The sequence below is a fragment of the Megalobrama amblycephala genome, linkage group LG21, assembly GCF_018812025.1.
Source record: "Megalobrama amblycephala isolate DHTTF-2021 linkage group LG21, ASM1881202v1, whole genome shotgun sequence".
Taxonomy (NCBI): Eukaryota; Metazoa; Chordata; class Actinopteri; order Cypriniformes; family Xenocyprididae; genus Megalobrama; species Megalobrama amblycephala.
The window spans coordinates 5408125-5431236 of record NC_063064.1 but is presented as its reverse complement, the minus strand read 5'-3'; the positions used below and the strand labels follow the sequence as shown (position 1 = coordinate 5431236).

The following is a 23112-nucleotide window of genomic DNA, read 5'->3' as shown; positions in this document are numbered from 1 at the left end:
ATATTGACACTGGGCTGGCCCAATCACATCTCTTAACAGACTCCACCCCGTCCCCTCTGTTTCGTGTGTCAGGTCAGATCAGATGCAGTGGCTCAGAGCCAAAACATCTGTGGATTAGGAGGATGGAGAAACAAAAGCGCAAGTGCAAGGGGGTGCGGAGAAGTTGCGGGCAAATTTTTTTTTTTAAAATGTAGAGGTCGATGCCTCAAACTTGCAAAAATTACTGACATGTTTAGTGCGGTTACTGTAGCTTCAGTTTCCAAACCTACAGTACCTGACGACGTGCAAAAACAGGTGAACATAGAAGAACATGGAGACACCTGTCAGGCAGAGGAGCAGCAGGTGTCTGACAGTGAAGTCAGTGAGGGACAGAGTAAGCAGGAGAGTATAATAGAAGCGGTAAGCAGGGTAGTTACATGATTAACAGCGAGGGAGGGAGCGAGGGACTAACGATGCGACGACAACAATGATGATGCTTTACCTAAATTAATGAATATTATAAGACAACATAATCGTCGTCGTTATTATGAAGTCAGACTGTCACCTACTGCACTGTTCACTCAGTCAGCTAAAGTCAAATAGCACATCAAAAGCTATTTTGCACTGTTTTTTGTAGCTAGCAGTGTGCCCTTGTAGCTATCAGAGTTCACTTATGCAGTAACGGCCCTTCTCATTAACTAGAAAAACCTGAAATGATGCAATCTGATTTAAAAAAAAAAAAAAAAAATATTCAGGTTATTATTATAATGTAATATTACTGATGATGTGTTTATTTCTCAACGAGACTATAGGTGTCTATTTATAGCTGTTAGTCGTGATGATGGTCTACTAGATCTCACTTTTCAGCTATAAAAGTTATGTTTTGTAGCTCTTGTACTCTGGTATGAACACTTGACTTGATTTGACAAGTGAATAACATGAATATAACTTTATTAGGACGTTTTTTTGTGAGTAATTTGGTAGTATAGTTTTCTTTTTCATTGTTTTTAATGGGGAGTATCTAAAGAATGAGAGGTAAATGTTTGACACTTAAAGAGGGGTTTGTGCTCTTTAAAACAAAGTATATTTGTAAGTGTAAATGATAGTTTTTCTGCTGTTTCATTGAAAAAAAAATATCTCTTTATAGAATTATCAGTATTTTACATCCATGTTCTAAGGGTTAAGTAGCTCTTATAACATGTAGCACATTATAAAATATGTGCATCTATCTACACATTGTTATAGATTAAGATACTGGTATGGTGATCATTTAACTCATTCAGTTATCATTCTCTTCCCTCTCCCTTTCTCTCTCTCAGGATGCCCTCATTATTGTGGTTCATTGTTCATAGTTTTTGAGGGTGTTCAGAGGGCCATGCAAGTAAGTATAAAATATGCACTGCAAAAAAGGGGTGTCTAAAAACAAGATTAAAAACACTAAAGGAAAAGATACTCAAAATAAGTGAAATTATCTGTCAATGCAGCAAGATTTCACAATTTCAGCAATTTCACTTGACAAGATTTCTTGAATTAAGATATAATGCAAAGTTAAACACTTAAAATAAGAATTTTTTCCTGATCTTTGCTGTCCATTGGTGTGTAGGCCCTACTCCACTGCCACCTTTGATCACCAGAGAGTCAGTCAAGAGAGAGTGAGTACACTGGTCCACTTGCACTTACTACTCAGCTTTGTAGGGGCTTTCGGGAATGAAACAGTAGGTATGCATATTTACAGGGACCGCAAGGAAGGTGTACTCGTGGGTGGTGTCCGACCGATTGTGGTGGGCCGGTCTGAGCAAAAATGCCAGGGCCATTTTTTTGTCCCATTTATTTGGCGCACAGCGTGCCTCTCACAGTGCATTATGGGTAATTTGTCCATTATGGTTTCGGACACCAGTACAAATGGCTGTCCCCTTAAATAGTGCCCTATTTAATGTGATAGGGGGCGAATTCGGACACAGCCAGTGTGGCATCATGTGCATGCATATAACGTGTTTGGTCCATAGTGTTTCTTTACAAAGTACTTTAAATAACATTACAAGACAGAAAATCGCCAACTACTGGCCTGGCATGAATGGCACAGCACTTTTAACTGTTTTTGCAGATTCGTGTGAAGTGGATGGATGGAATATTCGGGCATCATCTTCTGATGACAAAGCTGTTGTCTGTATACAAAAAACGCAAAGAAAAATACTTTTCCATCTTTAGTACATTGTATTGTGTAAACGTACCCTAAATCTAACAAGATATATATATTTTTTTACAGTGATTACACAGATTAACAACTGAAAAAAAAAAAAAAAAAGTTCCAAGAAAACAAACACTAAAATTAAAAGCTTGAAGTGGACCTATAATGCCCCTTTTACAAGTCTCTGGTGTCTCCAGAATTTGTCTGTGAAGTTTCAGCTCAAAATACCCCACAGATCATTTATTATAGTTTGTCAAATTTGCCCTTATTTGTGTCTGTCCCTTTAAAGGTGCCCTAGAACTTTTAAAAAAAAGATGTAATATAAGTCTAAGGTGTCCCCTGAATGTGTCTGTGAAGTTTCAGCTCAAAATACCCCATAGATTTTTTTTTTAATTCATTTTTTTAATTCATTTTTTTAACTGCCTATTTTGGGGCATCATTATAAATGAGCCGATTCAGGGCTGCTGGCCCTTTAGTTGCTCGTGCTCCACGCCCCCGGTGCTCGCGCTTGCCTTAAACAACATAAAAAAAGTTCAAACAGCTAATATAACCCTCAAAATGGATCTTTACAAAGTGTTCGTCATGCAGCATGTCTAATCGCATAAGTACAGTGTTTATTTGAATGTTTACATTTGGTTATGAATGAGTTTGATAGTGCTCCGTGGCTAAAGCTAACATTACACACTGTTGGAGAGATTATAGAAAATGAAGTTGTGTTTATGCATTATACAAGACTGCAAGTGTTTAAAAATGAAAATAGCGACGGCTCTCTTGTCTCCGTGAATACAGTAAGAAACGATGGTAACTTTAACCACATTTAACAGTACATTAGCAACATGCTAACGAAACATTTAGAAAGACAATTTACAAATATCACTAAAAATATCATGTTATCATGAATCATGTCAGTTATTATTGCTCCATCTGCCATTTTTCACTGTTGTTGTTCTTGCTTGCTTACCTAGTCTGTTGATTCGGCTTTGCACATCCAGACGTTAATACTGGCTGCCCTTGTCTAATCCCTTTCATAATGTTCGGAACATGGGGTGGCATATGCAAATATTGGGGCGTACACCCCGACTGTTACGTAACAGTCGGTGTTATGTTGAGATTCGCCTGTTCTTCTAGGTCTTTTAAACAAATGAGATTTATATAAGAAGGGGGAAACAATGGAGTTTGAGACTCACTGTATGTCATTTCCATGTACTGAACTCTTGTTATTTAACTATGCCAAGGTAAATTCAATTTTTGAATCAAGGGCACCTTTAAATGCAAATGAGCTGCTGCTCCCGGCCCCCTTTTCAGAAGAGGGCGGAGCTTTAACAGCTCATGCTTCAGTTGCTCAACAACAACAAAACTGGAGAATCTCACTCAGGCAAAATGAGGATTGTCAGTAACGGTGTTCAGCCTTACATTGTTCAAACCGGAGTCGACACTGATGGAGAGACTCAGGAAGAAGTTACAACTTTTAGAATGAAACTGGACGTTTCTGAATGGTTAGTGGATAAATTTATGTAGTTGCTGTGGAGTTGATTCAACTCATCGACTAGCATGTGCCATCATGTTAATCTTTTGTGCAAATCCAGCGTTGAATCGACCCTCGTTTGTGAAACAGTCTGGTGTAAAATGACGGCATGTCAACAACACTCCACTACAACAACTCTTCCTCTTCTCTAAAGCAGCTCAACATGGCCTCACCTCCTTTGTTGCATGTTCTCAGGGGTGGGGTTTATGTAAATTTTAGGGTTAGTGATGTCATTAACCAGGGAAGAAGCTCATTGTAGTTCCTACCAGCTGATTGTTGTAGTCCTTAAAAGAAAATATCTTCCTTTGCATTGCAATTTGTAGATATAGTTTATGCTCTAACAGCAACATCACACACTAACTAAAGATCATAATCAACCAGTCCTTTAAAAATGCAAGCAGATAGAAAACTGATTTGATGTTTGTTTATTTGATGGCATTACAATGGAGGTGTTTTTTTCTGTCATTGTTTGACATTACAAAATGGTGTACAGTACTTTCTTAGTTGATGCTAAATGTTCTCCACTCAAAAACACAGCCAAACATGTTCGAGAGAATGTCAAGGCACGTCATGTTATTGAGACCAGAACAAAGAGGACCGCAGGGGTCAGTCACAGTGTCATTTTGAGCAGAATTTCAAGGATCACATTAGCTGTCCGTCACTAAGACCACAAACAGAGATCAAGGGTCAGCAACATTTTTGGTGTACTCTAGTTTGAAAAGCAGACTACTCATAAACGCTGCAAAAAAAAAACAAAAAAAAAAACGCACGTAATGTCAGAAAATCACTCGTCGGTGTGTGATTATAGTTTCCATAGTAGCATCATTTTTTTGGCTCTGACATCCCATCTCTTCTGCTAAATTTCCTAACCTTGTTTCTCCAGGGAGAATTCATGAGCATTGACACGATTAAAGAATTTTAGCATAAAAAACAAAAAAAAAAACAGGAAGTTGATGTTACTTCTTATCCACTGATATTCCTCACAACATACACTATGATTCTACAAGGACTTTGATTTGAATAACATAAAGAGCTAACTTAAATAATACGACCAGGGCACATACATTTTTTTTCCCCTTTCCATCCACTTGTTGACCTAACAGTAAAGTGGTTGAGAACCAGTCAGCTTCACAATCAAACATAATTTAAAAACCAAAGAGATCCTACGACAACAAAAACACGACACTGAATCAAAATGGAGTATAAAACAAGTCAAGGATTAGTGTAAGGATTTTAGTTGAACAGACATTATTACGCCATCACGATCCCCGTTCCTTTATGTCAGCATTATTCCGCTATTGCTCGCGAATTAAAAACACATCAGCGTTCCTTGAGCTAAGAAAATAAACTTACCTAACCAGACACTGGATTTCTCCATGAACAAATGCAAATATTATATTTCTAAATATTAACAACGTTCTAAAACATAAATAGGATAGATAAAAACAGTTGCAGCAGTTGACGGCAGGTCTGTCGGTCGTAAAAAGATGACGTGGTCTGTGCGTCTCATATGTAGGGGTACTGAGGGACCCTCCGCGGGCTGAGCTGATAGCTGTTGTACGCCCCGCTTCCTCTAGTGGTGCTGGTGCTCGTGGTTACGTAAGGATGGGCGGGGTAATGTTGCTGGTAGTGGGCGGAGAGTCTGTGGACCACACCTCCAATGGAGTCCTTTGGGATAAGACTGGCTGCATAGTGACTAGTGGGCGGGACATGAATGGAGGGGGAGGAGCCCTGGACGAGCAGGTGCTCCATGTGGGATGCGGGGGTGGGGTAGGTGTACAGGCTGGGGGTGCTGGTGAACGAGGGGGCCTCCTGGAGACAGTAATGAGCGGAGGCTGGAGGGTACGTGTGCTGTCGACGCAGGGAGCCACCAGATGGTCCTTGGGATGAGGAGACAGTGGTCTGGAAAAAGGAAAAAGGAAATTGAAGCACACGTTCTTTACCGTACATTAGGCAGCTAGATTTAACCGATCGGCGAGATTTGATGCTTGCGGTCGTGAGGTCGGACGCTTTCTGCTTTTCACAGAGTTTGCGTACTTTATCACCGGTGAAGTGGATAAGATGCACTATTTGTCAAACATTTTCATGAAGCAAATGCTTTTTATTTAGTACTTTATGTACTGCTTAATACAGTGCAAAAATTAAGTTCAACAGCCTATTTTATAAGCAAAACTATTTTAAAGGGATAGTTCACCCAAAAATGAAAATTCTGTCATCATTTACTCCCCCTCAAGTCGTTCCAAACCTGTATGGATTTCTTTGTTCTGCTGAACAAAATGTTTGTAACCAAACAGATCTCACTCCATATTGACTACCATAGTAGGGAAAAAAAGCAGTCAATGGGGGGCGAGATCTACTCGGTTACAAACATTCTTCCAGATATCTTTCTTTGCGTACAGCAGAAATTATGAGACCGGTGACGATTCACACCCCTAGCGTCGGCGAGTTTTACATTTCTAACTGGCATGCACTGCTTGCCGAGTTGAGCATTGAGAGATGTGGTCACCTGACTGAGGTTAAGTGGTTGAGATCTGCTGGGCTCCTGTTGGGGGTCAGTGACGCTCTCTCCTGAGCTGCTCGGCTGCCTTGTGGCGGCGACGGCCCTCTTAGGCTTCATGTAGTAATTCTGAGTAAGACCTAAAACAAACACAGCCAATGTAGTTTTTATTTAAAAAAATAATAATTTATAATAATAATAGTATTAGTTTTATAAAAGCTGTTGACCAAGCAACACGAAATAAAAATGCAACCAAAGTTGATACTCACCTACAGCAGGTGGGATTTTGGCTGATATTGAGCTTTCCACAGGCTGTGCTTTCACAGATGGAGCCACCACTGCCAGGGATTTGGACAGTCGTGAGGACTGGACACCCACATGACTGTTCTGGGGCTTGGGAGTTAGAGGACTGGCGGTGGAGGAGTCAGAATCATGAACGGTTAGACAGCTGATCACATTAGTCCTGTGGCTGGGGCCAAAGCTGTCAAATAATAATAATAATTTAAAAAAAAAAAAAATGCTGTTTTTTAAAAATCTATGGAATTTCACATGGATTAAAAGAAAATAAATGTGGGAAAACAAGCACTACATTTTCATTGGTAACATTTATCACATTTAGCAAAGTTTTAACAAATACGTCACTGTGTTTTACTGAAGTTAGGTTGAGCTACTTTGATTGTGAAAGGAGGTATCAGACATTTTGTCAGAATTTGTATATCGTGTAACGTATTAAATGCATACACTACTGTTCAAAAGATTAGAGTTCGTAAGATTTTGTAATGTTTTTTAAATGAAGTCTCTTCTGCTCACAAAGGCAAATTTATTTTGATCAAAAATACACTAAAACAGTAATATTGTGAATCAATTTAAAATAACTTTTCTGTTATAATATATTTTAAAGGTGCCCTAGAACTTTTTTTTAAAAGATGATGTAATATAAGTCTAAGGTGTCCCCTGAATGTGTCTGTGAAGTTTCAGCTCAAAATACCCCATAGATTTTTTTTTATTAATTTTTTTAACTGCCTATTTTGGGGCATAATTACAAACGAGCCGAATTCAGGTTGCGGTCCCTTTAAATGCTTGCGCTCTCCGCCCCCCTCCCGAGCTCTCGACTCTATCACAGCATAAACAAAGTTTACACAGCTAATATATCCCTCAAAATGGATCTTTACAAAGTGTTCGTCATGCATACTGAATGCATGCGTCGGATTATGTGAGTATTGCATTTATTTGGGTGTTTACATTTGCTATTGAATGAGTTTGAGGCTATGGTCTGTGGCTAACGGCTAACATTACACACTGTTGGAGAGATTTATAAAGAATGAAGTTGTGTTTATGAATTATACAGACTGCAAGTGTTTAAAAATGAAAATAGCGACGGCTCTGGTCTCCGTGATTACAGTAAGAAACGATGGTAACTTTAACCTCATTTAACAGTACATTAGCAACATGCTAACGAAACGTTTAAAAAGACAATTCACAAATATCACTAAAAATATCATGTTATCATGGATCATGTCAGTTATTATTGCTCCATCTGCCATTTTTCGCTGTTTTCCTTGCTTGCTTACCTAGTCTGATGATTCAGCTGTGCACATCCAGACGTTCTGCCCTTGTGTAATACTAACTCCCCTTGTGTTATGCCTCAATCATGGGCTGGCATATAAAAATATTACGTAACAGTCGGTGTTATGTTGAGATTCGCCTGTTTTTCGGAGGTCTTTTAAACAAATGAGATTTATATAAGGAGGAGGAAACAATGGAGTTTGAAACTCACTGTATGTCATTTCCATGTACTGAACTCTTGTTATTTAACTATGCCAAGGTAAATTCAATTTTTAATTCTAGGGCACCTTTAAAATGTTATTTATTCCTGTTATGGCAAAGCTGAATTACTCCAGTCTTCAGTGTCATGTGATCCTTCAGAAATCATTCTAATATGCTGATTTACGGTTCAAAAAAACCTGTTATTATCATTAATGTTGAAAACAGCTTAATACTGATGTGATATTCTTTTCCAAAATTCTTTCAATAGAAAAAAAAAGCCTTTATTTAAAACAGAAATCTATCATAGCATTATAAATGTCTTCACAGTCAACTTTCCATCAATTTAATGTGTCCTTGCTGAATATAAATTTCTCATAAAACTGGTTGTGTGTGTGTGTGTGTGTATAAAACCAGGTTGTGACCTCACCTAGCAGGGTGGAACTTCCTTTCGTCCTCATCGTCAGAGTCACTGTGTATGGTGATGACACTGACAGCAGGGCTTGGGGTGTCAGAGATAATGATGGGCTGAGTGAGAATAGCACTGTACGACTGAGAGCTCACCAGAGCACTGCTGTGAATACAGAAACAGTCAGATGGTAAACTAAAGATCTCCCTACATACAGTAGACACTTACACTAAAGCAAGGACATGCATTACATGGTTTATTAAATCATGTTTGGGGTTATTTTTTTTCTAAATGTAGCATAAGCTTTACAAGCAATATGACAGTTCAAAATGACAAAAGTTACTGTTAATGTCACTTTATTTAAACTATTGAAATATCTGAGTGTCAAAAGTAAATGGCCCAATACCTGCTGGCAGTGTCGCAACAGATCCTGCTCCTCTTGTTCTGGGACCGCGTGACCGTAGAGGTTCCTCGACTGAGGGATTGAGTGGAATTGAGGCCGGCAAGGATGTGTGGGTTCTGCTGGACAACACCATTGTGCTGACCGCTCTGAGACGCCCTGCAGGACACAACCAACCAATCAGTATTAACCTTTTCACATGTATGTGTTATCAATTCTATCTGGGCCCCCAGTTTAAGGCGACTTGCATTATTTCAATGGCGACACGTCATGCCTGTCACATGACACACTGCAGCCACAATAGCACTGTATGACTGATGTATCGCTTTTATTTACTTTATGCAAAATATCCATAAACTTGTTAACTATGTCATGAACTATCTGATATTATAAAACGGTTAGTTCCTATCCTTGATTCTGATTGGTCAATTCACGATAAAACACGGCTATGACCGCTTCACCCAACGGTTCTGTGTATCACCATACAACACCCTTAGCAACCACTCTGGGCAACGTAAACTGTTTGTTCTCAATTGATATTGTTCATTGACGCTTGCTGTATTAACGTAGAAGAGTATTGTGAGAGAGAGATCGAGTGAGCGAGTTTATTACCTGCATTCAGATTTAGCATCTTCCTTCAGGATGTTCATAATAAAACATCTGCTTAAATGTTTGATGTATTATCTTGTCCTTTTAACAGTTAAGGGGTTTTCCCATGACTGACAGCGCTAGTCAAAGCGTTTATCAGTTGCTTCGTTCACAACAATTCAGTCTTTTCAATGTAAAAGTCTTCGCTTCTGACTAACACACTCATAAAGACAGTCTTTGCCGCCATCTAATGGCGTAATAATGTAACTTCTGTTGCTGTTCACGGTCAGGGACTATTATTTCCAGCGGAAGGAATGATTTTAGGAAGTTTACTTCATGAAAGTTGCATTGATCTTTTTGGCTTTAATATTTGTATTGTGTGGTAACCGTTTTATAAAAGCAATAAGGTACTCGAGGCTCGAGGGGTTGCAGAACTCGTGCCTAACAACGCCCTTCAGCTGTGACTTATTCACGATACAGCAAAGCCTCTTGTACCCTATTGCTTACTTACGATTCTCAAATATGTGTAAATGAATATGTTTTGTTGTTTAAACACCTTCATAATGATCTTATTAGTCAATCTATAATGTGATGGGCGCTGCCTTGTTAGTTTGTGCAGCAATTTAGATAATCGGATCTGTCGGATTTACGTGTAAATTCATTCACTGCTCCCGAAATTTATGAAAGTAAATGACCGTCGAACTGGAGGAAGAATATAGTTTTAATAAATGATTCAATGACTCAAAAGATTTCACTTGTATCCTTGTTTTTGAACATATCTTCAAAGAACGATTCAATGACAAACACATTTTTTTTAAATTCACCACCTACTGGTGTAACAGTGTAATTGACAATCTTTATTTGAAGTGATCACTACAGTAGACATCAGTAGGTCTTTATCCAAAATTTTATGCCCAGTACTTCTGTGATAATCTGAAATATGTATGTTTGTGAAAGCGATGTCATACCTATACATGACAACTGCCAGAGGCTTTTGTATTTGTCAAAGTTTTAAAAGACATTGCTGAATCACTCATTTAGGAATAAGACCGTGTGGGTTTTTGAATTGAGATTATGATCTTTTAACGATTGATCGTGTAGCTCTACCTCCAGCTTGATGTTTGCTGTGTAGAGTTCTCAGACAGTAGGGCCTCCAGAGGTGATTCGGTCACTACAGGCTGGTGGCTGGAGTTGTGGATGGTCATGCCAGGCACCTGCTGCCACGCAGAGGGTATGAGGATCTGCTGGGTACCGGCTGGCCAGGTCTGCTAAAGGATCACAAAATATCTGCCTCAGTGACACTAGCACAAAAAAAGCTTAAACAAGTCAAAGCGTACCACTGATTTTCAATCAAATTTAAAAACAAGTTTCAATGGCAAATGAATAGAGGGTAAAACAGCTATGACCAAGCCTACACCACACAATGAGTGACTCTGATGCATATATGGCCATTTAAATCTGAATTTATACATCATGTGTCATGCTAGAATGGTGAAGAACCTCCTCTAACATGCTGATGAAACACGCAGTGTGGCATCACTGCACACAATCAAAGTGAACGCCCCAATAAACAAATAAACGAAAGAAAGAAATAATCAATGCACAAAAATTCTGCAATTCTCTCCCGGAAAATAAGGCAGCTTTAGATGTAGCACAGCCATTTCGTATGATTTTAAAAGCCAAGACAAGCACAGCATGCAACAATCGCACACAAGCGTTAAAAAATAAGATGGGGGTGAAAGACAGTAGTCCGGCAACCTGTTGGGAAGAATCGTGGCTGTTAAATAGTCAGAAAACAATGAGTGTTTCCACAGAGCAAAACTGGCCAAAAGATCTGCCATGCTGGTACGGGCAGCACTAGAGGACCTGCGGACAGACATGGCTATGAGAGGGAGAGGAACATGGATGTTTTTGAGCTGTAGACAAGGTCAGTTTCCTCCCTTGAGAGAAGACGGAGGGCCAAACAGACGGTGGGGCTGGGGAAGGAGGGGTGGGAGGTCAGAGAAGGAACATTTAAATCACACAACAAGAAGCTGCAAGCAAAGCACAGAAGAGTCAGCACATGCCTCCCCATGCCTGTAGCAGACCTGCACTGAGAAAGAATGATGCGGGAGGGACTGAGAGGGAAGAGAAAGGATGATCAGAAAGAATAGAAATACAGAAAATTAGAGTAATGATAAGAAAAATAATTTAGAAGTAAATGCAGACATCAGGAGAAGAAAAAAAAAAGGCAATCAGAAAGACAAGGAAAAAAGAAGAAAAAGATCAGAAAAACGTTTGTGGGAAAAAAAAAAAAGGGTAAGTAAAGATCAACAAGAGATCACAGAGGGTCCAGAATTACCAAAGATAGATCAGAAAGAGGAGATAGAAAAGATATCAGTAAGAATTAAAGAAAGAAGGGTAGGATCAAAGAGTGTTTGGCAAGAAGTACAGAGGACCAGAAGGAAAGATGAATTCAAGGAGGATTTTGGAAAGAGGGGCAATGAGAAGTGATGTTAGTGGTAGAGCGCTGGGTGGGTCTCTCTTTACCAGCACTGTGGCTGTCTGCTCCAGTAGGGCAGGCCTTCCTGCCCCACAGCCCAGTGCCAGGGGCAGCGGGTACTGGGATGCCACTCCCGCTGTGTGGGGGTGCAGTGTGGCCACCATCAGAGGCGTACAGGAGCCCTACGGAGGAGGGGCACCATGGGAGGGAAAGGGGCAAAAAGCATGGAAAGATTAGACAAAAGGTCAGACTCAGGTCAAGGGTACAAGGCTGTGATCTCACGTGCCATTTACCGGCACTTGCCAGTAGAGGAACGGGTGTCCATGCAGACTTTAAGAAAGGATGTTTCCTCTCCAACTGGATTCATTTGCAGTTGCAGTGATGAGTTGTTAGATATTATACACAGAGATGGATGTGCTGCATGTCTTACCTGTGTCAGCATGCTGGGCTGAATCTGAAGGGGCTTGTGTGGACTGGTTCTGCTGGACAACAGGAACACTGTTATCCATCCTGACAGGATAGCTAGAGGTTTTATTAGAAGATGGAAGCCCTTCGGGAAAAATAAACAAGCATCTTAGTGTTTGGAACCATTTCAACAAATAAAATGTTAAAAAAAAAAAACACCCTAAAAAGAAGCCATTTTAATTTTGCAATGTGACGTCTCTGAGGGCGTTCACACTTGTCATGTTTTATGCGATTAAAACGAACTCTGGTGCGATTGCTCCGTTAGTGCGGTTCATTTGAATGTGTGAACGCTGCCCTCTGAACCCTGACGAGAACGACAAGAGTGACGAGAATATTTTTGGTGCGCCAAAAAAACAAACAAACAAAATAACGGATTATATAGTGATGGCCGATTTCAAAACACTGCTTCATAAAGCTTCGGAGCGTTATGAATATTGTGTGTCGAATCATGATTCGGATCGGATGTCAAACCGCCAAACTGCTGAAATCACGTGACTTTGGCGCTCCGAACCGCTGATTCAACACGCCGAATCATAACGCTCCGAAGCTTCCTGAAGCAGTGTTTTGAAATCGGCCATCACTAAATAAGTCGTTATTTTGTTTTTTTGGCGCACCAAAAATATTCTCGTGGCTTTATAATATTAATATTGAACCACTGTACTCACATGAACTGATTTAAATATGTTTTTAGTACATTAATGGATCTTGAGAGAGGAAATGTCATTGCTGGCTATGCAGGCCTCACTGAGCCATCGGATTTCAACAAAAATATCTTAATTTGTGTTCTGAAGATGAACAAAGGTCTTACGGGTGTGGAATGACATGAGGGTGAGTAATAAATGACATTTTCATTTTTGGGTGAACTAACCCTTTAAGTAAACTGAACATTTGTTTTTAATGGTGTAGTTGAGCTAAAATATAAAGATATATTGAATTTAGTGGTCAGTTTGTGTTTTTGAATCTTTTTCTAGCAAGAAAGTAGCATTGCAGTTTTAAATATTCGCTTTGTTACAGACTCCCTCTATTTTGTTGTAGATCATTCAACCGTTATGCTGCCTCAGAAGCCTGTCTAAAATCAGTTTCAGGAGGGAAAGCCCGATAGGGTGGCAAGGCAACAAGTCAGCTGCCTAAACTTTCCATAGAATCTAGCTTAGACACCCATAATGCAACCCTGCTCCAGCTCACCTTGGATAGTGGTCGGGGGGCAGACGATGAGGGTTTGCTGGAAAGGTTCAGTCTGAGCACACAGCTGTGTGGGGCGGGTCTGCATGGGGATGCTGGGTTGGGCCAGGCCTGGGATGTTTATGGTAGCCTGCTGGTAAAGGGCTGGCTGGTAGTTGAGGAGAGGAACAGCTCCACCAGCAGCCGGAACCTGGCTGTGCTGATTAAGCTGGCTGCTGAAGGTCACAGTCAGGTTTCCTGCAGTTCCAGGAACAGCGTTAGCAGCAAACAGGGCCTTTCCACTGTCAAAGCTACTGTTCCTTCTCTTGCAGATATCCATGTTCTGGAAGCATGACTTCACACTGCAAAAATCATATGACAACCAATTTAAAACATTTCTCTCAAAATTAACAAAAGCTAGTACATGTCTTCTTCAAAAGGACGTACTGAGAGCTGTGAGGGAAGTTAAGCAAGTGGCTCATGGTCACAAACGGATGTGCCAGGGTCTTTGTGGGCGTGATTCTTTTATCAGCGTCCAGTCTCAGCATCCTCTTCAGCAGGTCAATCAACTCACGTCGGTCCGCCTTCTCCGCCAACATGTCTGTACCTTCTAAATGAGTAGGCAGATTGACCTGGAAACCGATCAGCAATATAAGATTTAGTATAAGACATCTAGTATTGACTTGTTCCATGCTAGACATGCATTTCTAATTACCTGCATCATGTCATCTAAACAATTGAAGATGTATTTTCTCGCTTCTTTGGACTTGATGCCCATTTCGGACTCATGTTCAGATGGGGTCTGGAAAAATACAGAAGTGTCAGCTTAGTAAAATATTAACTAAAGAGTAACCATTCTGTCATTCGGCGTTAGTTTTGTTTTAACCCCCCGAAAAAAAAAAAAAAACGGTGAGTGCTGACCTTTAACCTCCACAGTGGATAGCTGGAGTCTGGTCCTCTGTTGAAGAAGCGGCTTGTCTTTGTGCCAGCACTCAAGAGATACTCTGGAGGCAATCCCTGTGTCTGAGAAATGTACCGAATCTGGAGAGGAAAAAAGGAAAGGTTAAGTCTAGCACAAAGCCTAGGGAAGATTTCAACATAAAGGACCCGAAAACTGATCAAATCAAGCCATTTTGAAGGACATCTCAATTCTCCAATTGCACCATGAGTCACGTATGAAAACCTGACGCACGTATGAATTCTCCTCCCCCTTCACATCCGTCACAATTTTAATTTACTTTTTACCCCTGCAATTTTAATAAACCATACATCTAGAGCCAGGAAGTATGACCATATTAGCCCAGATCTGTCAACACCGCATTGGCTCCCTATTAAACAAACATCGCACACATTTTAAACCTTACTAATTACTTACAAAGCACTAAATGGTTTAGCTCCTCAATACTTGAGCGAGCTCTTAACAAATTATAGTCCTACACATCTATTGCGATCTCAAAATTCTGGCCAGTTGATAATACCTAGAATATCTAAATCAACTACAGGCGGTAGATCCTTTTCCTATTTAGCACCCAAACTCTGGAATAGTCTTCCTCGCCTCCTTCAGGAAGCAGACTAAAAACACATCTCTTTAACCTGGCATACACATAACACATCATCAATTTCTATTATTCAGATCAGTTAAATGATTGGGCTGCATAAATTAGGTCAACCAGAACCGGCAACACTTCCTATAACACCCGATGTACTTGTTACATCGTAAGAAGAATGACATCTACGCTAATTTTAGTCTTATCTCATCTTTATCCCGAAGTTACCATAGTCAGCCGGATCCGGTCCACATCCAGATCAGATCAGACCACAACGCAGCCCTGAATGTCAGCAGAGACCGTGCCTACTAGACAATCCCCTGAGAAGGCCACGTCGACACGACAGCCATCAGCACAGATCCTCAGCAAAGACCACAAGAACCAGACAGGTCCTCCGTACAGACCCTATGGCCAACTCTGGCTCCATACCGGCGTGATGAATCGATCTTCAAGCAAAAGGAACTGGATGAATATTTGAATGCTACCGATCCTGATCTGAATTCTGACTTGTGATGCAGCCTGAATCATAATGACACTGTGTTTGTTTGTTGGACAGAGGAGAACTGGCCCCCCAACTGAGCCTGGTTTCTCGCAAGTTTTTTTTCTTCTCCATTCTGTCGCCTGATGGAGTTTGGGTTCCTTGCTGCTGTCACCTCTGGCTTGCTTGGTTTTGGACACTTAATATTCAACAATATTATTGATCTGACTGTACTGACTCTTTCTTGTTATTGTGAGTTTACACTAAAAGTATAGTTTAGTTTCAAATTATGTAATACTCTTATCTATATGACCAAAAATGTTGAGTTGTTTCTGCTACTATCTGGGGAAAAAAATGCAAGTGATCGCGCCGGCATCTTCATGTCATACAGTAAGCACGCTATGCTTCATCTTCCACACTCTGCACAAACATTTGGATATGCGCAAATAACAGTGCACATTTATCTAGGTTAACGCATTTCCTGCCCGTCATACTGTTATTACCACAAGGTCCCGCTGTTAACGATCTGTCTCTTGTGGACTGTCTGACTTTGCCACTTCCTGTGGATTTTTTTTTCTGCGACTAACAGACTAAAAGTTTTTTTTCCTAATAACAACAACAACATAATTTATGTGACCTGGTCATATTCTGAAGCTCCTGGATACAGCGGCCAGCCCAGAAAGAGCTCTGCAATCACACAGCCCAGCGACCACATGTCAATAGCTTCACAGAATGGCAGACCCAGGATGATCTCGGGGGCTCTGAGAACAGAAAGAGGGAAAAAAAAATACTCCATTTCAATATCATAATCTATGCATATAGGCTGTATTTCTCATCACTTAATTTAGGATTCCATCTGGTAATCTCTACTACAGGGACGCCTGATGGTTAAACAACAGATTGCAGATAATCCCTCCTCACCTGTAGTAACGAGACTGAAGGTAAGTCGAGCAGACGGCTTTGGAGACGTGGCTGGCTGATCCGAAGTCGATAACCTTTACCCTGTAGGGCTGTCTGATTGGGTCCACAAGCATGATGTTCTCAGGCTTCAGATCAGCGTGGATGAGACCCAGGCTCTTCAGCTTCATCAGGGCGGTGGCCACCTGCTGCAGGATGGGGCGGATGTGCCTCAGAGGCAGAGGGCTGAACTTACTGTGCTTCAGGAAGTCGTAAAGGTTCTGCTCCAGCATTTCAAACACCAAGCACGTGTGGCCCTTGTGTTGGAAACACTCGTAGGAGCGCACAAAGTTGAACTCGTCAGCGTTCTCCGCACTGAGCCGGTTTAAAATGCTCACCTAGAAGAGGATCAATGACAACTAAGTGTCCACAATTAAGAAAAGGGAAAAACAACTTCTTAATTTAGTTTAAAATATGTGCAATGTTCTTAGAAATGTAAACTTTGTATTCTAGGGGTGAAAAAAAGACCGCATTTTCACGTATAAATCAGCACTACTGCCTCTCTCGGACACGCAGTGAGCTGTATGTAAAGTAGCAATTTAATGTACTGCCCCCTAGAGGGCTTTCGGAGAACATCGGGGGATTTACAAGCTGAAACTTGTAACTCTTCGCAAAAGAAAATAGGCTACAACATTCTGCAACACCAGCACGTCCTTGGATATTTTAAAGCGAACGTTCAAAATACATTTGTCCTGTTGTTAGTAGCACAAGAACATAGATCGGATCGAATGAGTAAGGCGACTTGCTGCATACAGTGCCTTTATGACATTTTTTGGGTCTTTTAAATTTTAAAGGAATTTAAAAATGGAGAGACTGAAATCGGTCAGGTTTCATAAAAAATATTTTCATTTGTGTTTGGAAGTTAAACAAAAATCTTATAGGTCTGAAACAACGACATGAGGGTGAGTATTTACATTTTTGGGTGAATTATAACTTATAAATACAGTAAGCTGAGTCTTTGATAAAACGAACTATAATCGCGCACATATATTGTTTACATCAACAATATTATATATATATATATATATATATATATATATATATATATATATATATATATATATATATATATATATATATATATATATATATATATATATACAACACACACACACACACATATACATATAGCATATAACAATGTAATATAACAATGCAATATAACAATGTATTGTTACAGCCCTAGTAATTTCTATAAAAAAAAAAAAAAAAATGTCTGAAATTCAAGAAAGGAAGGGATGAAGATGGACAAAGATCTGAAATGTACAGACTGGGAACTTAATCTCATTAGATATAAACATGTGGACAAAGTTCTCTTTTGGGGACATTTGCAGTAAAAAAAAAACCCAAAACAAACAGACAAACAAAACAAAAAACAATGTAATATTGCAGTATTTTTATTGCAAAACTCAGCATAATCGCAAAATGTTTAAAATTTAAAAAAAAAAAATGTTATCGTGGCTTAAGAATTGTGATATCATTGCATTGTGGGGCCTCTGGTTATTCCCATCCTTACTAGGGTCTTTGCAGTAAAATTAGGCCAAAATGAAATCTTGATAAGCAATAGTAACAACCAAAGATTGCAAATAATAACCCACTACAGAAACACAGACACCATCATAACATACCTCGATCTGTCCCTGTCGTGCATATGATGGATGGTTCTTTAGGATTTTGATGGCCACGAATCTCATTAGTTCCTCTTTTCCAGCACTTGGCCACCTGCCCAAATGTGCCCCGACCGAGAAACTCGAGAACTTCGTAGCTGTTGGAGACGGAGCAGAGGATCTCGTGTTGGACCAGCTGGTAGTCCCCTTCCCCGTTGGAGCTGCTGCTTTTGGTGGTGGGGGCCGAGTGGGGGATGGACTGGGCGGTGGTCCCCGCTCCTCCCGTACGTGCGGAGAAGGCAGGAGCCGAGAGCTCCTCCAGAATCTGAACGCTGCCGCTACCACTCCCACCTCCTCCGGAACTCTCCACTTCCTCATTCTTCCTCTTCACACCGTACCTGTGCCCGCGGGAGGAGTGGGACTCCGAGTGGTGGGTGTTGTGGGAGGTCCTGCGACTGGACCCACGCGGGAGGCTCCCGGTGCTGTCTGCGGCACGGACCACAACCTGTCCCCGGGACGCCGGGGGAAAGACCAGGCCGGAGGCGCCGAAAGGGAGGCCCGCTGCGGGGTTGAAGCTGTACTGGCCCACAGAACTATACGCTTCATTGGAAGCATCCCAAGCACAGCTCTCCACCTTCATTTTTTTCACCCTGCAGAAGGCACTGGAAGACACAGATGGAGGGGAGAAAACCTGCAGCTGTGAAGCCATGCCTGCGAATATTGAATAAATAAGATTTGGCATTGTTGAAAATAGAAAGAACAAAAAAGCACTTTTAAATGGCAACACTGATACAAACACGAGTGAACAGTCACAAACAAAAATCTGTTAAATATTTATTAGAAATATTGACACATCTAGCATTCACCTGAAATGAATGAATGAATTAATTGGGACCTCAGAATGGTATCAAACTGATTTCCAGCTCCATCTAGTGAAATGTCAATACCATTACAGTGTTGATTAGAGTTGTCAAACGCACCGGTACTTTAAATTTAAAAATGTGACCAGTAGGGATGGGACAATAAATTGATGCATTGCGAATCAAGAAATTATTCTGAATCCATTCTGAGATTTTCCAAATGCATTGCGATTTTCTCTCTAATCAATTCTGAGCGTAGTTTTTAACAGCAGATGGCACTGTGTGCTTTAGAAACAGCCCTACTGTTTCCTTCCAATTCCTTACACACTCCACTTGAACCTTCTATAAAATAATCATTCATAAAGTTCGAAAAGGTTGAAACAAATTACAAGGGTGTTTTCAGTGGGCCGTTTACATTAATCTCGTGTCATAAAAGCATTCTGAGGCGCAAATACATTCTCAGACTCAGTCGAATGCACGAGCGCTCTTCATCGTGAGCATTTGAGCATGAGGTTAAAAAATAGCCTAGAGTGCCATCTGCTGTTAAAAACTAAGCTCAGAATCGATTCGAGAGAGAATCGCAATGCATTCTGAAAAATCGATCCACGAATCGCGATACAATAAACTCACTTCAAAATGTCAGTTGAGTGTTTGAAATAACATCCTTCTGTGAGATGATGTGGCTTCTTAGTTCTTACACAGAATAAGGCACACAACACATTTCATAGTATTGTATCTACATCGATTAGCATTGCATTATAAATATACTTTATCATGAAAACACCTGAGAAGGCTCGAAAGAACTCCGATAAACCATATATTGTCGTAGTTGTGTGTTTATTAGTCATGTTTAATCAAAACATTTCAGCCTTCTGTTTATTCAGCTACAGAGATAGTGTGATGCCCACAGAGGATTTCCTAGAATGACAAGATTATCTTACTATTTGGAGTTTTTGTGCAAGAGCGCCATCTGGCTTTCGGAAGGAGCAGCGTTTCCTACTGATCACAGAGCCACGATTCACTGACAAGCTGTCAGTCTTTGCCAAATCGGGATTTCAGTTTCATTTCGATTAATTGTACAGCCTTACGCTGAACTGAAATGATTGACAGCTTTAGTGATTATAAAGGGAGCGCTCTTCGCACGCTTTGTTTATAACCCAAATACAATTTAATAAAAGTTTTGTTTTTCATTCTGCTCAGTAAGTTTCAAAGTTTCTAGGTTTACACTATTTAAATACACGATTGAATACGAAACTGTGATATAACCATAGCAACAGATGAGACAACAATCTGACACTGTGTCAAAATAGATGTTTGCATTTACAGTCTAAAGACCCGTTCATACCAAAAATGATAACTATTAAGATAAATATAACAACCATTTTAGTGTCCACACAAGAGGACGATATTGTTCTGTTTATTCTAAGCGCACTGCATTTTTGTCATCTGCCATGATGGATTCTGGACGGCTGTCAATGTTTTTATCATTCATCAGCTGGAAAAAAAATCATTCTGAAAGTGATTCTAAATTTATTGTTTCTCTGTGCCATTATAGTTATGGACTCTGCTATTCTTTTATATTTAGAACAATCTTTAGAAGTATATCTTTATATTTATTGTCCTTGGTGTCAACGGGCCTTAAGACTTAATGCACAGACCTGCCACTTGTTCTATTTAATGTCTTTCTTTTTCCTTCATTTTATTTCAAAATTTTCACTTGATATTTTTATAAAGAAAGTTTACATATAAACATTTGAAGGCTACATGTTTATATGCATTATTTACTTTTAAGTATTATCATGATAAATAAACATTTAATTTAATATATATATTTTTTTTATTTTCAAATAATTAAATAAGATTTTTTTTAAAAATTGGTAGAGAACCGTTAAATTTCACTGGTATGCCGACTACTGGAATTTTGGTACCGCGACAATCCTAGCGATGATCAAATATCTATATTTTAATATTAAATTCAGTAGTCATAATTAGTTTTCTTTCTGGTGTTGCTGGTTACTACAAGAACATGCCTAAAAATTGCAAACAATTTCTTTATAATTCGTGACAGAGCAGGCATACAAAAAATTAAAAAAAAAAAACCCTATAAAACAGAGCCTGCAATTTTTTTTTATTCAGTACTGAGCTATTGTCTCAAAACAAGCAGTTTTGGGGGTAGTGAATTAATGTAATAATAAAATAAAGAGAAAACAATTGTGACAATCGCTAAATAATTTTATAGAGATGTTGCTAATGCACTAATGCACTTTTATCCTATATCTGTGTAATACCTACACCCAGGGGTTTCAACGAGAGATCATAATAATAATAATAATAATAATAATAAATATATATTTATTACATTTAAAAAAAAAAAAAAAAAAATTGGTAAATACTTGGCTGACCAAGAATCTGGACTGAGGTCTCTCTCTCTCTCTCTCTCTCTCTCTGTCAGTCTGGATAGGCTGAAATCCCCTGACTCACACAAGCACATTTACAGAGAGCTACTGCAGGCAGAGGAGCATCGTATCTAAACATTTAAATCAAATAACATCAAAACAGAACCGAAATATCGAAGATTACCCACGAGTTGCAAGTCATAAATTGTCTTATAATCGAGTTTCACAGTGATATCAACCCGCTGTATGTTTACAAGCACCAAACGACTCCACCCTTTTCCAGAAAACTGCGCTATTATGGCGAAGCAAAAAATAGAAAATACAAAATTAACTCAAAGACACTGCATTTGCTCCTTAATATGTAAACATTAATATCGCAGTCGATGAATTTAGTGACATTGTTGCCGATATCCTCGAATCTGCAGACGTTGTAAGTTTGCTACATTTTATCATCTGTCGGCTGACAAGCAATCAATCGTTAAAGCTAGTGTTACAATTTTACATATTAAATGCAAAACTAAAATTAAAGTACCACAATGACTCACAATAAATGAAAAAAATAATTGGGAAAATGACCAGAGCTCAGCAAATCCAATCCCCTTGACAAAAGCACGTTCAAACGCATTAAATGTCAACATTAGTGTCATTAAAGACACTGCGGATATATACATACACATATTATGGATGCGTATTGCTAGATTAATACCTGAGCGTGTTGTTATTCCTTGTGTCTGGGACAGAGGAGAGCTTTAAATCCCTCGGATCTGGATTCTAGGCCTTCATTGTTACAGAGCTCCTCCGGCCCAACAGTTAACTCGAAAATATACAGCGATCGGTATAAAAATGCAGCTCCATCAGTCACTGTCAAGCGTGACCGGTGCCACTGCTCATAAAATCGTCGATTTCTGTCCTTGTACTAAAAATAAACCTCATTAAAATCCAGGCAGAAAGAGGCTGTTGTGCTCCCCGGAACATCCAAAGCCTGATTATCAGCTGCTTCAGTCAGGCTTCCTGTCCACAGGCTCAGGACTGCGCATGCGCACACGGCTTCACACGTTTTGTAACACGCACTGAGATTAGCAATTGTGCAACTGTTGATGATGGGAAAATACCATGCGCTGCTCAGCATGTTTCCCGTTTCTACTGGAAACGCGTCATTGACGTACACGGATCATTTACGTCAACTGTAAATGGAGGATATTAGAAAACTCATTTTTATAACGTATCATCAACGAAATTTACAATAATTTTGATATGTAAGTGTGCAGTATACACTTGCGACCAAATTATTCAACCCCACAGAAACTGTAACAATTTACAAAACTTTCTAATCCAAATCCAGAGCTGTTTAAAAAAAAAAAAACATAAGATATATAAAGCTTTAAGCATATTAAAAGTGGAAATGTCAATTTATGTAACATTTTTTAGTTCTCTTTTATTTTATAAAATGGCTAAGTCATAGTTATTCAACCCCTATTCAACATTGCTGCTTTTAAAACACTTACTAGTTTGACAGGGTACAGAACTGTATATTATAAGCCTTTATAATGACACTTAAAGGGTTAGTTCACCCAAAAACGAAAATTCTATCATTTATTACTCACCCTCATGCCGTTCCACACCCGTAAGACCTTCGTTCATCTTCGGAACACTAATTAAGATATTTTAGTTGAAATCCGATGGCCTTCTTAGGCCTGCATATAGCCAGAAATGACATTTCCTCTCTCAAGATCCATTAATGTACTAAAAACATATTTAAATCAGTTCATGTGAGTACAGTGGTGCAATATTAATATTATGAAGCCATGA

General features: G+C 39.6%; 1 protein-coding gene and 1 long non-coding RNA gene across 2 annotated transcripts; one reads left to right on the top strand and one right to left on the bottom strand.

Moving 5' to 3' along the window:
* The first annotated feature begins 221 nt into the window (after nt 1–221).
* LOC125256133 lies at nt 222–1782 on the top strand. The gene is made up of 3 exons (XR_007182053.1): nt 222–399; nt 1299–1360; nt 1583–1782. It is a non-coding gene; the product is annotated as an uncharacterized LOC125256133 (long non-coding RNA).
* A 2320-nt stretch (nt 1783–4102) lies between these two features.
* Nucleotides 4103–22341, bottom strand: hipk1b (homeodomain interacting protein kinase 1b). Its single transcript, XM_048172087.1, is given in 18 exon segments — nt 4103–5594; nt 6199–6329; nt 6459–6670; nt 8384–8527; nt 8769–8921; nt 10458–10618; nt 11880–12014; nt 12263–12295; nt 12297–12382; nt 13483–13820; nt 13906–14090; nt 14174–14260; nt 14380–14499; nt 16121–16244; nt 16405–16778; nt 18069–18125; nt 18127–18758; nt 22010–22341. Coding segments are annotated over 17 exon segments (3366 nt in total). The 5' UTR covers nt 18757–18758; nt 22010–22341; the 3' UTR covers nt 4103–5198.
* Nucleotides 22342–23112: the final 771 nt, after the last annotated feature.